The sequence below is a fragment of the Microtus oregoni genome, unplaced genomic scaffold, assembly GCF_018167655.1.
Source record: "Microtus oregoni isolate MIOR12 unplaced genomic scaffold, Mior012 000053F_ref0000044, whole genome shotgun sequence".
NCBI classification, from domain to species: Eukaryota; Metazoa; Chordata; class Mammalia; order Rodentia; family Cricetidae; genus Microtus; species Microtus oregoni.
Window position 1 is genome coordinate 13,300,883 of NW_024543829.1, and position 14,117 is coordinate 13,314,999.

At 41.3% G+C, this 14,117-nt stretch overlaps 1 protein-coding gene across 2 annotated transcripts in view; it reads right to left on the reverse strand.

The window, feature by feature from the left end:
- Positions 1-14,117, reverse strand: part of Ptdss1 (phosphatidylserine synthase 1) — a 50,874-nt gene that overhangs the window by 26,217 nt on the left and 10,540 nt on the right. For both annotated transcript variants that reach the window (XM_041637496.1, XM_041637497.1), the window contains exons 3-5: positions 10,501-10,545; positions 6,528-6,652; positions 2,159-2,317 (exon numbers count right to left, since the gene is read on the reverse strand). In XM_041637496.1, the coding sequence (XP_041493430.1) occupies positions 2,159-2,317; positions 6,528-6,652; positions 10,501-10,545 (329 nt within the window). The remainder of the gene's footprint in view (positions 1-2,158; positions 2,318-6,527; positions 6,653-10,500; positions 10,546-14,117) is intronic.

Consider the following 14,117-nt stretch of genomic DNA (forward strand, 5'->3'; position numbering starts at 1 on the left):
GACAACAAAGTGCTGCAAATCCTCAAAATGGGAAGCCTGAGAATGCAAGCTGTGTGTTTGGGGACAGTTCCAGAATGGTGGCCAATTTGTGAGTAGCTGTAAAAGCAGAGGTTGGCTGTTGATGCATAGTGAAGGAAACAGAGGTTCAATGGGACATTTAAAGTATTGGTGCCCAGCCATTCCATTTTCTAGTAGGCACCACTGTACGCATGCTGGCCAGATAACAGGATGTCTAAAATGAGTATCCAGGGAGGTTGAATCTGAAAATACACCAGACTTGGGCAAGTGCTACAGTGGTGACGTCAATGGACTTTGGGGACAAGATGGACTCATTCTGAATGAGGGCAACTGGGGATGGTTCCTGGAAGAAAAGAGATGCCTAGAAAAGGTCTAAAATATGAGAGGTATTTAGAGCTGCTTTCTGTGTCTAAACATGGATCACTGGTGGCAAAGGGGTGAGAAAGACATTCCTTCAAGTACAGCCAGGGAAATAGCAGGCTAGTAGGTAAGGACATAGGAAGAGAGAAGGACTGGGCCTAGGTTCTGATGGAGGTCTTCAAAAATACGAAGACAGTTGCACCATAAGCTTACTGAGGACAGGTTGGGAGTCAGTAGTCAGTAGTCAGCTCCTCTTGGGACTCATATGCTGATTCTAAACACTAAATCGTTTGTAGGAAGAAGAAGCCTCAATATGATGAAGGACTGGAAAGAAACACTTTCACAACAGTGTAAAGAGAAAGACTGTAGCAAAAGATGAATCAGACGTTGAGCGGGAGAAGAAGAGACTTTAGCGTCTGAACAGGTATTCAGAATAGATTCCAGGACTTTGGGACCAAAGAATGCTGGGGAGCAGCAAAGAAGGGCAGAAGATGCCCCTGCCAGGTGAGGGAAAGCAAAGGAGGCTAAGAAAGGCCAGTTGCCTTATATAGTCACAGAACAACTGGGTAAGGAAGGTGGTTACCCAGGTAGAATGTGATATAATGGAAGGGCAGCAGGCTTTACGTCTGCAGTGCAGGTGTGGCTTTCTACAAAGTCAGGCTGAACTCAGTTTCCTCCCTCTACAATGGGAATAGATACACACTGCTTCTCCCGGCTTATCAGGAGGATTCTTGATGGGATGTAAGGCACTGAGCAGTGCTATGGATGAGTGGAAGCCCATTCTCTCAGAATTCCTATATCTGGCCTCCAGTTCCTCAGAAAGCAAACTTACTTGGAACTGGAGTCATTACAAAGGTAGCAACTTAAGCAGAGATCACACTGAGTCAAGTAAGACCTGGTCCATTCATGACATCTGTCCTTATAAAAAGAAGCCCACAAAGGCTCAGACACACAGGGAGAAGGCTACCTGATGATGAGGTCAGAGATCAGGGTGCCGCATCTCTAAGTCAGGGAATGCTAACAACTGTATCAAGTGATACAGGCTCTTAAGAGGGAAGCCGGGAAAGGATGGCCACAGCAGTGCTCAGAAAGAAGCAACCATGACCATAGCTGATTACAGACTCTGACCTCTCAAACTGGGAGTACACTAATGAAGTCCACCCAACTGAAAGGCTTCTGTAAGTCAGCAATGGCTGGGATTGAGAAATACGCTATGCACATAGCCAAATACTGTGTACTGGAAAAGATTAATAAATACAAAACTAATTAGAATAGATCTCCAACTTTTGTTTTGTTAATAGTTTCTCAGGGTGTACCTCTCATTAATTAATGAACAGTAACTTTGGATCACAGGTCATAGGGGCTCTATTAGGAAATCATGATCAGAGACAAAATACCTGCTCTTGTAGTACAGCACACTCAATTCTACAGACCTCAAAAAGAAAGCTGGTGTGTGAACAAAGTAACTCACTTCTACACAGATTTCCTCTTTATATTGATTTGTCTCACTTTGGACACCAACTTCATTTGTTAACTTGGTTTCATTTGTCTTTCTTTAAGACTTATTACAAAGGAGCACAAATCCTTAAAGACATAGAGAGTTTTGTTTAGTTTTTGTTTCTTAAACAAAAATATACAGAATTGTCACGGGATTGTATAAATCCAGTTTTGCACACCAGGGACTAGAGGATGAAATGTCTGAGTACCACCTGACAACTTATAACTTCCTCTACACACATTATGACTGCATGACCCTGGGGATACCCTGTCCATGGTTTACCTCTGTCAGCTCCCAGGTGATGCTGATTGTCCAGCACAGCCCATAACTACGGATCAACAAGGCCTTCATGGCCCAGCCCCAGAAATGCCCAAATGCAAATATATCAAAGTGACTGACGATCCTCTCCCAGGTGATCACGTGGCAGTTCACAGCATACTCCTGATTAACACAGAGTTCAAACATTATTAACTGTTTGCATAACAAATATAAGATTTAAAATTACTTAGAAATATACAATATATTCAAAGCTAAAATTAGAAGTGGAACCAACATTCTTAAACTCTTGAGAACTTTCATCTTTGAATTTATGTAATACTGAATACATTTTTGGGCAGGGACTCTTCCCTTTGAGCTCTTGTCCAGTAAAGAGTTTAGACTTCCCACTTCCTCAGAAGTTCCTCACCTGTATCTTCCAGTATTTTCATCGTCATAGAATATTTACAAATATTAAGCCATAATTTCTTCTTCAGCCCATGATTTTTAGAAAGTGTTTTTAAATTACCAAGTCTACTGAATTCCTTATATTACATTGCTAACTTTTATTCAGCTTCTCAGTGGCCAGGTACATGTGATGTCATTTTTTAAAGATACATTAAACCTTTGCAAAATTATTTTCTTTCTCATTTCAGCAGTGTGGCATTGCCATTTAGAAACTACCAATTAGAAAGCCTCCTTACACTAACTCACTTATAAACTACCAATTAGAAAGCCTCCTTACACTAACTCACATATAAACTACCAATTAGAAAGCCTCCTTACACTAACTCACATATAAACTACCAATTAGAAAGCCTCCTTACACTAACTCACTTATAAACTGACATGTTACTGTAAGCTTCTTGCTAAAAAAAAACCTTCCAAACTGAACAGGAAATGCAGTGCTAGAGTCCTATCAATCTCTTCATTCACTGCAGGAATCCTAGAGGCAAGTTCCCAGACCCTGAAACAATGTGATCTCATTATAGGGTATTCCTGGCTGACAGAGAAACAACCTGGGTCTAAAGCCACTTCTCTATTAATTTAAGGAGAGTGACAAGGTGCCATCAGCCTAGAATTCTTCAATCTCTCACCCTATGATTACTCTGGAATAGGTTGCTTAGGGCTCAATAAGGACCTAGGTTGGGCGTGTTTGTTTTCAGGGACCACTCTCAGCACAATCACAAGCTGGAGGTGCTTCTGGGGGATTTTAATGTACATTTATTTATGCTTTCATTACAGGAAGACATTTAAAAAACTATAAAAGGTCAAGTTGCATATCCTAACATTAGAATTTTAAAGAGTAGATTAACCAATTAATCACCTCCAGAGGCCCCCAAGGTCATTGCTGCAGGGTAGGCATAGCAGTTTGGCTGCCTCCTCTCTCCCAAGGGATAGGTCCCAGAATACATGGAGGATACCAAAATCCAAATGTTCACATGACTGATATGAAGTAACAGTTTTGCATACTATCTATGCACATCCTCCTATATACTTTAAGTCATTTCTAAGTTACATGTCCTACCTAACAAAGTATAAATGTTCTGAATGGTTTGGAGAATAATGACAAAAAATAGTTTGTACATGTTTAGTAAAGTGGTAATTTTCCCTTCTGAATATTTTTGATCTAAAGTTAGTTGAAACAATGGATGATAACAGAGATGGCACTAACTATGATATAGCACCAAAATAAGAATAAAGCAAGAGGGTGGCATCCCATCTGTCTTTGCTAAGGTTTCTATGGTTGTAAAGAGACAACATGACCATGGCAACTCTTACAAAGAACATTTAATTGGGGTGGCTTGCTTACAATTTCAGAAGTTCAGTTCATTATCATCATGGCGGGGAACATTGCAGCATGCAGGCAGATGTGGTGCTGGAGAAATAGCTAATAGTCCTACATCTTGTAGGCTTCTGGAAGCCAACTGAGACACTGGGTGGTATTCTGGGCATAGGAAACCTCAAAGCCTGCCTCCAGAGTCACACACTTCCTCCAACAAGGCTTTAGTCACTTCAACAAAGCCATACCTCCAAAGAGTGTCACTCCCTCTAAAATCACATGGGCCAATTGTATTCAAACAACCACACCATTCCAGCCTTGCGCTGGTTAGGTTTTTGTCAGCTTGACACAAACTAGTCACCTGAGATGAGGAGACCTCAACTGAAAAATTGCCTTTATTAGATTGGTCTATGGAATATTTTCTATAGTAGGAGGCCTAGTCCACTGTGAGAAGTGCTACTCCTGGGCAGGTCCTGGGCAATATAAGAAGCAAGCTGAGCAAGTCAAAGGGAGCTAGCCAGTCAGTAACCAGCATTCCTTCATGGCTCTTACCTTTGCTGCTTCTTGAGTTCCTGCACTAACTTCCTTCAATGATCAACTGTGATTGGAATATGTAAGCCAAATGAACCCCTTCCTTTCCAAGCTACTTTTGGTCATGGCATTTTATCACAGAATAGAAAGCAAACTGGGACAAGCTCTATCCCTATTTCTAGTGTTTAAGAAATCTGGGCGGAGGTGAGCGGCAGGAAGACAGATGACAATGTCTTGAAAGCAAGCTACAAAAATCTCTATGTGAGAAACTCTATGAGATAAATAAACTTCAAGGGAAAAGAAAACATGCATGGGGAAACTACTAACCAAGAGTCGCAGAATACCCTAGGATACAACCTAAAGATCTCATGCAACATAGGGACCTCATTATGACTGAGGTATAAAAAACATGTATCAGGCATGTACACTTATATGCTCTTAAAATTCATAAAAATATGCTGAAATTTCTAGAAACTATGCTAAAATTGTTTTATGGTGCAATAGCCAACAACTTTTTCTTTAACTTTAGTTACCTGTAACTCTAACTCCCAGAAGACAGGAGGGAGCCTGCTCACCTGTTTCCCCATTATCACCAGCAAGCCCAGGAAAAGCTCAGTCAGTATCAATCAAACAAAAGACAGCTACTTCAGACAGACTAATTTAAAAATGATTGAAAAAATAATTTTTAAAAGGGCTGTGCTCTTCAAATTTGTCTGACACTTAGGACACATTTTTAATATTTTTTAAATCTTACTTTGGCCCATGTTGGGTGACATTTTGTATGCTTTCATTTCCCAGCCACTCAGACCAAAAAAATTACACAAAAACTATTATTAATTACAACATTGTTTGGCCAGTGGCTTAGGTGTGTTCCTAGCTAGCTCTTACATAATCTTAAATTAACCCATTTCTATTAATCTATGTATTGCCACGAGGCTGTTGGCTTACCAGTAATGTTCTGGCATCATTCTCCTTCGGTGGATACATGGTGTCTGCCTGACCCCGCTTTCTTTCTCCCTGCATTCAGTTTAGTTTTCCTGTCTAGCTATATTCTGCCCTGCTATAGGCCAAAGCAGTTTCTTTATTAACCAATGGTAATAAAATGTATTCATAGCATACAGAGGGGAATCCCCTATCAGTTTTAGGAACTGAACTCAGGGTCTCATGCAATATTATCACTTTACTACTGAACTACAATCCCAGCCTAGAATCAATCACATTAAAAAGCAGCAAACTATCCACTATTAGATTATCATTTGCATTATTGCTAATAGTAGGGTCTAGAATACTTCCTAAAGGTTCTTATATTAAAGGCTTGGTTCCCAAATTATGCTACTGGAAGGTGGTAGAAACTCTAAGAGGAACAGCCTAGTAAGAGGCTTTAGGCCACTGGGACATGCAACTCAAAGAGGATTACGGAAAGTCAGTCCCTCATTGTTCTCTGGTTACCATGAGCTAAGCAGTTGTCCTGCCACAGTGTTCTGCCTTGCCACACGCCCAAAGCAGCAGGGCCATCCAACCAGACTGAAACCTCCAAAAGAGCAAAATAAATTATTTCTTCTTTTATACCAATTATTCCAGATGTTTTGGATTTTTTTTCAAGACAAGGTTTTACCACATAGCCCCGACTGTCCTAAGATCAGGCTAGCCTTTAACTCAGAGATCTGTCTGTCTCTGCCTCCTAAATGCTGGGATTAAAGGTTTGAGTCACTACACCCAGCTGTCTCAGATGTTTTGTTACCACAATGGAGAGTGGTAGCCATCATCATCATTACAAACAAGTTATTATCCTTTATCATTCTTTTCCTTGAGAGTGAGAGATTCTAACTAGACTTGTAAATAATTTTTGCTCCTGTTTTTCTTTCATTGTGTACCCAAGGAAAGTTAAGATAAACATTTAGAAGTTTTCATCCCAAGAAGGGTCTAGTCATTCTGTGATGGTGATTACTCGCTGATCTTTTAATCTCTTTATTATTTCTCAATTGCCAGAGCAAATATCTGTTCTTTCTCCAGAACACCACCAGCTTTTCCTTCAACCTGCAAAGCATTCAAAACACAACAGGGTCACTAACAAGTACATACCATGATGTCCGCTTCTCTTGTGGCATATCGAAGATTGGGATCTAGCCAATACATTAGGGATTTAACCTGCTCGAAGTTCAGGAAAAGGAGAAATACCAAGAAGAGGAAATACAGCACACTGAGGCCTGATGGAAACAAAACAAGGTCAAGTTTAGGAGAGACACATTAGACCCAGGGGCTTAGAGTTACATGAATATCACAAAACTATCACAAAAGTAGCCTTTTGAGAATCTATCATACCCAGGTATTTTCTTTGGTGAGAGGATCTGACACACAGTCCTAATTCATGTTGAGAGGGATTCCTCTCTCTGAGGAAATGCTTCTTAAGTTAAGCCTTGAAGGACCAGCAGTCAGATGATGTGTATGGTGGGCTTAGGGGAGCATGAAGTAGAGAAATACCATGAAGATACGTTCCTGAAGAGAGACACCTCATGGTGAGGATGGAGTGATGGGAGAGAGGAGAATGGACTAAGGGGTGCTGAAGTGACAAGATTAGGGGACAAGGCAAGGCTTTCTGATTTTCTCCCAAGGTCAATGGGGAAAAAAGATAAACAAAACAGTGTTTTATGATGGTGAATGAGTCACACATGCCTATTCATCTGAGACTTCTTCCAATTAGCCCTGACAAGTATTATTTTCTTGTCACACCTATCATACTTGCTATTCTAAATAACCAAACCCCACGTCATTTAAAAAAGTAAAGCCAGCTGGGCGATGGTGGTGAATGCCTTTAATCCCAGCTCTTGGGAGGCACAGTCAGGAGGATCTCTGTAAGTTTGAAGCCAGTCTGGTCTACAGAGTTCCAGGACAGCCAGGGCTACAAAGAGAAACCCTGTTTTGAAAAAAAAAAAATCAACCAAACAACAAAAACAAAGCAAATAAACAAAAAAGAAAAACCACTAATACACTGGAAGGCCCCCCTGCATCCCCACCACCAGAGGCGGCTGTCATTTTTTCTGGTGAGCCTGCTGGAATCAGATATGTAGGGCATCCAGGCACTGTCATAATTATTGCCTTGAATCACAAACTTGGCTTGGTTCTGATCTCCAAATAGCTATACAGAGAAGAGGATGTGAGTAACTGGAAGGAATATATAATGAGGGCTACAGTTCCAGGCCTTCTAGCTCGGCTGCTCTCCAGTCACCAAGGGGAACACTGCTTGCAGTGAGGTCCCTTGTAGAGTAGGGCCACCACAGCCACACATCCCTGGACCAAGGAACATGAATTTTCTGATACATGAGAACTACCTTGGGTTTGCATTTATGTAGCAGTTTTATAAATTTTCATCTTTAATGACCACCTTACTATAACCTTTTAAAATCACAATCTTTGTGAAACAATTCTTTTGAGACAGAAAGAAATGACCCATGACACAGAAATGTTTAGATTAGAGTTTTGAGCTGGGGTTTGAGGACTACAAAACCCCAGCTACTAACAGCAAAAATCGTGTTTTTTGTTTTGTTCTGTGTGGTGTGTGTATGTGTCTGCGTGTGTGTCTGTCTGTCTGTCTGTCTGTCTCTGTCTCTCTCTGTCTCTCTGTCTCTGTCGTGTGTGTGCGCGCGTGCGTGTCTGTTTCTGTCTGTTTCTCTCTCTCTCTCTCTCTCTCTCGTGTGTGTGTGTGTGTGTGTGTGTGTGTGTGTGTGAAACACGCATGCTGGAGAAGGCTCAGGAATGCACACAGGTCTATAAGCCTGGGAAGCAAGCACTTTATCAACTGAGCTACCTCTGTAGCCCCAGGAATATCTTTTTCAAATAGTAAATAAAATCATGTCATCCTTCTGGAAAAATGCTCCCTACATCGTTTGCACCACACTCCTTCGCCTGCCCACAAGCCTGAATGTTTCTCTCTATGCTGGCTGTCTGCTCTTTTGCTCAATGTTCTTCCCTGCCCACCTGGGCCTGTAAAATGCTAAGTATTTTCCAGCCACGAGGCCACCTCAACAGCCTCTTCAGCTAAGGTCCTACTCCCCGATTGTGTTACATGCACAGTTCCTTAGTTGCATCCAAATTTTAGACTGAGTCACTCCCTCAGCCTTTCCTCACTACCCCAGTGGAAGAAGCCACTCAGTCACCGTCACTTCACCCAGTTTTAGCTACCTAATGTTTAGTAAGGGCTCATAATTTTTGACTACTGACTACTTTATTTATTTACTTTTTTTTTTTTTTTTTTTTGGTTTTTCGAGACAGGGTTTCTCTGTAGCTTTGGTGCCTGTCCTGGAACTAGCTCTGTAGACCAGGCTGGCCAACTGACTACTTTAAAAGCTCCCTGTTCTCTTGCCCTTGGCTGCAGGAGGGGTTCCCAAGGACAAGGTCCTGTTTGTCTTATCTTCCTGGATAGCCTCAGGTCTTCAAACGTGTCAATGCTCAGTGAATAAAGCTAGTAAAACTTCCTCAGTGTGTAGAATGGGGTGGGGAGTATGCCTTTAATGCCAGTCTCAGGAGGCAGACTTGGGCAGATCTCTGTGAGTTTGAGGACAGCCTGGTCGACAGCCAAGGCTGTTACGCAGAGAAACCCTCTCGTAAAAAAGCCAAAAAACAAAAACAAAAACTTCACCAGCAAACTTAAAAAGATGAAGAGTTGCTGGGTGTGGTGATACACACCTTTAATCCCAGCACTCAGAGGACTCTCTACAGGTTCAAGGCCAACCAAAGTAAGGTCCCGGACAGCCACAACTACACAACTCTGCTTCAAAACAACAAAACAAAGTTACCTTTACTGCTGAAGGATATAGCAAGAAGGGCAACTTAAGTAAAATATCCCCTTACGTTTCCAAGCATGGTTACATTGCTTTCACCTACAATAATTTATTGTGTGTCTTACTTAGGCATGATAAGGACAAACATTCTAAGAATTAAAAATTTATTTTACACTCATTCAGACCATTTGACTTTCTGGATGAGAGAATCAAGTAAAAGTAAGACTCATTATTTATATACTTACTAATAAACTTCAACCAAATGAGGGCTATGTCTGCCAGAAGAGGTTTCTCTTTTCCAAATAACTAAAACTGCTGGGCTTCCACAGACGCTAACAAGACAAATGTGACCTTAGCATGAACTTGAGCTCGTACTAGTAGGAAAGGAAAACAAGTCAGAAAATAGGGGCATTCCCCAAAGCCAGTACGTGCAGTAGGATCAAAAACCCACTGGCATTGTTCTTGAGTTCTCAGTATTCCTCATTGTCCACTTTGTTCAGAGAGTCCGGTTTTATCCCAGGCTTTTTCAGACCCAGGCCAGCTGGCCTTGGTGAGTTCCCGATAGAACATCCCCATAGTCTCAGTGTGTGGGTGCACCCCTCGCGGTCCTGAGTTCCTTGCTCGTGTTCCTTCTCCTTCTTTGGATGCTCACCTTACTAGACCTGGATGGAGGTGGGCGGTCCTTGGACTTCCCACAGGTCAGGGAACCCTGATTGCTCTTCGAGCAGATGAGGTAGGGGGACTTTATGGGGGGGAGGGGGAGGGAAATGGGAGGCGGTGGCGGGGAGGAGGCAGAAATCCTTAATAAATAAATAAATTAAAAAAAAAAAAAGAAAACAGGGGCATTTGTTGAAGCCACTAAGAAACAAAAGCACTAGAAGCAGGCACATGGAACAGAAAGGGCACCTATATATGAGAATTTATGCTATCACTAGCCATTTATTTTTTTGATCAAAGAATCTTAGTAACATTTTTGTATTAGGTAGACTAAAAAGTTGGGTTTTTATTTGTTTGTTTTTAAGCTATGATATAAAACCACTATCATGATACAGAGAAAAAAGATGTTTGTTTTATTTCTGATTTTTGAGACAGAGTTTTTCTGTGTAGCCTTGGCTTTTCTGGAACTTGCTCTGTAGACCAAGCTAGCCTTGAACTCAGAGATCCACTTGCCTCTGCCTCCTGAGTGCTGGAACTAAAGGCATATGCCACCACTGCCAGGCAAGATTTTTTTTTTTTTTTAAGTAGAAAGAACTTTGTCATCTACCAATAGGACTCACCAAAAACCATTCTCCATAAGGCTGGATGAGGTCGAGTAAATGGGCCTGCAAAGAGAGGACATGAAGTTAGAATAAACTGGATTTAGCCAGAAAAGAAAGCTCTGTTGATCTACATACAGCTATCTCTAATGCTAAATTTTATTTTCTCTTTTTTCTTTTCCCACACCTTTTGAAACAGCCTTCTTAATCTTGGAAAGCTGCAGAACTCCCAAATGCCAAGAGGGAGATGTCAGGCAGCCTGTTCCAGCATAGGCTTGGTCTTCAGTAGCCCTGTGCCGTAACTGACCTCAGGAGCTGGTGACAAAACAAGGAAGGATCACAGCTATCTTCTGTGTTTCTACAACTCCAGTCAGCAGGGGCAGTGAGTGGTCAGTGGCACCATCATCTGGGAACTGAGGGCCATGGCAATGATGGTTCCAGTAGTATTCAATGTAAAAATACCAGAGTACAACCTGGTTTTGTTTGTTTGCTTAATAGCCAATGTTCAAGACAATCATGTCAAGTATGTTTTGTGAGCAGGTTTGGGGAACAAGATGAGAAAACAGGCTTAGAATGATGAAGTAATCTGCCTCCATCCATAGTCTGCCAAAAGTGTACTTAGACTCTGAAGCTTCTCAGCCATGCCTAGAGTCACTGAGATGCACAATTTTTCTGTATGCTGTGAATATGTATTTCTCTCATTGGTTAATAATAAAAACTGTTTGACCAGTAGTCAGGCAGGATAAGGTTAGGTGAACAATCAAACTGAGAACCCAGATGAGGAGGGGCAGAGTTGAGAGAGATGCCAGTCTGCTGCAGAACAAGCAGGACATGTAGAAAATGAGGTAACAAGCCATGAGCCTCATAGTAAAATGTAGATTAATAGAAATGGATTAATATAAAATGTAAGAGTTAGCTAGTAATAAGCCTGAGCTGAGGAGTTTGTGCTCTAACAAATAAAGCTTACCTGAAGATGAGAGGGTGGAGCTAGCCACTAGTTAACCCTAGAGGCCAGGCAGTGGCATTTGATCCCAGCACTTGGGATCTCATGCCTTTGGTCCCAGGATCTGGGAGTCACACACCTTTAATCCCAGCACTAAGAGGTAGAGACAGGAATATAAGGCAGGAGAATTCGGAAGCTTAGCACCTTTAGTATGAGGATTAGGTAAAGGTAAGAACTCTCTAGTGACTTGCTCCTTTGTTTCTCTGATTTTACCCCAATATCTGGCTCTGGGTTTTTAGTATTAAGACCAATTAGAATTTGTGCTACACTGAACTATCGGTAGAGCATTAATAATTAATAGTAATATTAAGTCTCTAAGTGATTATTTGGAAGCGGCTGAGGGATGGGGTGGGACAGAGAAACTCCTATTTACACACAGTCATGGGAGGTCAAGGAAAATCTTTATTATAGAATATACCCAGGGATAACAAAAGCTAGAAGAGCCCTTGGAAGGTCCTCTTCTGAGAAGCCTCATAACTAACTGCAGATTCAAATGGACTCCATCTCATCCCAGTAATGGGTTAAAATTAAACTTACTTAACAATCCTTAGCTATGTTGGAATAAAGATAGAATTTAAAAGCTTCAAGATTTTGTTGTTGTTTGTTTGTTAAAGGAAACAGAAGAATGAATAGTAAAGAAGGAGATAGCAAGGGATGTGAAATAGACATCATATCCTCTCCTTCCCTGGTCTCCCAAGGGCTCTTATACTCTACACCTCTTTATAGAACAATGCCTCCCCTTATAGGACTAGGAAGAAGCCTAAGAATGGAATCCTGCAACACCAACCCACTGACAGTCAAAGGGATTATGGTGAGGTCCACCCCTCTCCCGTTTAACTTGGGTATACTCTAAATCTCCAGAGGTAATCTAGTCCCCTGAAACTTTTCAGTCAGTATACACCTATTGGGCATCTATATACACAATGGACTCTGGGTATTATAAATCCCTGTCCTCAGGACTGGGCAGGAGAAGAAGTACATGCCCCAATTCGAGCCTAAAAGACTTAAGAACTTAAGCATATTAAAGAGCTCCCAGCAATTAAAAAAAAAAAAAGAAAGAAAGAAAGAAAAAGAAAAGAGCTTCCAGGAAACAAATTTTCAAGTTCAGTGTCATGGCACAAGACTACAGTCTAAAAGCACAGGAAGCTGAGGCAAGAGAATTAAGCCAACCTGGGCTACATAACTAGACCATGTGTCAAAAATCAAAAGCAGGAGGCTAGGGATGTGGCTCAGTAGGTAACCATCTGTTAGGCAGATGTGAGAACCTAAGTTCAAATGTATCAGGGTTCCAATGCTGAGATGGGAGGCAGAGAGAAGAAGCTCCAGAAGTTCACAAGCCATATGCCCTGACATATGTAGTGCAAAACACAAAGAGCCGAGGTTATCACTGACCTCCACACGTGTCTTATGGCACACATGGGCCTGCACCCACCCACATTAACAGGTTCACCTTCCCAAATCAAAACAAAAGCACAGTCCCATGCTGAGAGAGAGCACGATTGGAGGGCTTCACTGGAAAATGGAGGAAAACTCAGAAGTCACACCAAATGTTACTTCAGATAGATTTAATCCCTTGACCTCCATGCCACTGGCATCTGTGAAAGAAACTGCAGGGCCCAGTTACTGAAGAAGCACCAGGAAAGATATACTTTCAAATCAGGGTGACTGAGACTCACCTCAAATTTTCAAAAAGCTCTGGACTCAAAATAATCAGAAAACAAATATGCCTTCAAGTCATGAAAAAGTGACCACTGGACAAGGCACTGTATAAGGAACAAAAGCTCCTTCTAAGCTTAAAATCTGAAGACCCTGAATGAAGTTTATATGGAGGAAAAGGAAAGCACGTAGAGCCAAAAAGATATTTGACAGTGGGAGCTGTTAATAGCAAATTTTACAGCAATGTCAATAATGTACATCTTGTCTTCCTATCCTAGGAATTGTGAATAATTAAAACCATCAATCGCTCTGACTGCTCTTTGGATTGGAGAGGGAGGGAGAGGAGCATGGGGGGAGGGGGAGGGAAATGGGAGGTGGGAAGGAGACGTAAATTTTTAATTAAAAAATTAATAAAAATAAATAAAACCATCAATCATCAAGGAAAAGAAAAATTATTATATCTCTATAATTTTTGTAGGTTTTTAAATAGTGCAAGATTTCCACTAAAGGTAAATTTAATTTAAAAACTCAAGTTGGGGCTTGAGAGATGGTTCAGGATATAATTAAGTTATCCACACAGTGTGAGTTCTAATTCCCAGCATCCATAACACTGCCTGGCAGGTACGATGGTCCATGTGTAATCCATCAGTGGTAGAGTAAGGGCATCTGAGGAGAAACTGGTGACCTCTGGGTTCAGTTAAGAGACCTGCCTCAATATATAAGATGAAAAGTGATCCTGGAAAACACCTGGTGTTGACCTCTGGCCTCCACTCCACACACATACAATTGTGAATGCACACACACAAGCACACAAAGCACACAAATGAAAACAAATACAGGCTAAAATGCTAGGAAAGTTAAACTCAGCTTCCAAATAACAAGGCCACTTAAAATTCCTTCTTGAAGAAACTCAGAGTTGTGGGTCTACTGTCTTAACTTCTATGCTACCAGCAAAAACTACTATATTTTTATAAACACA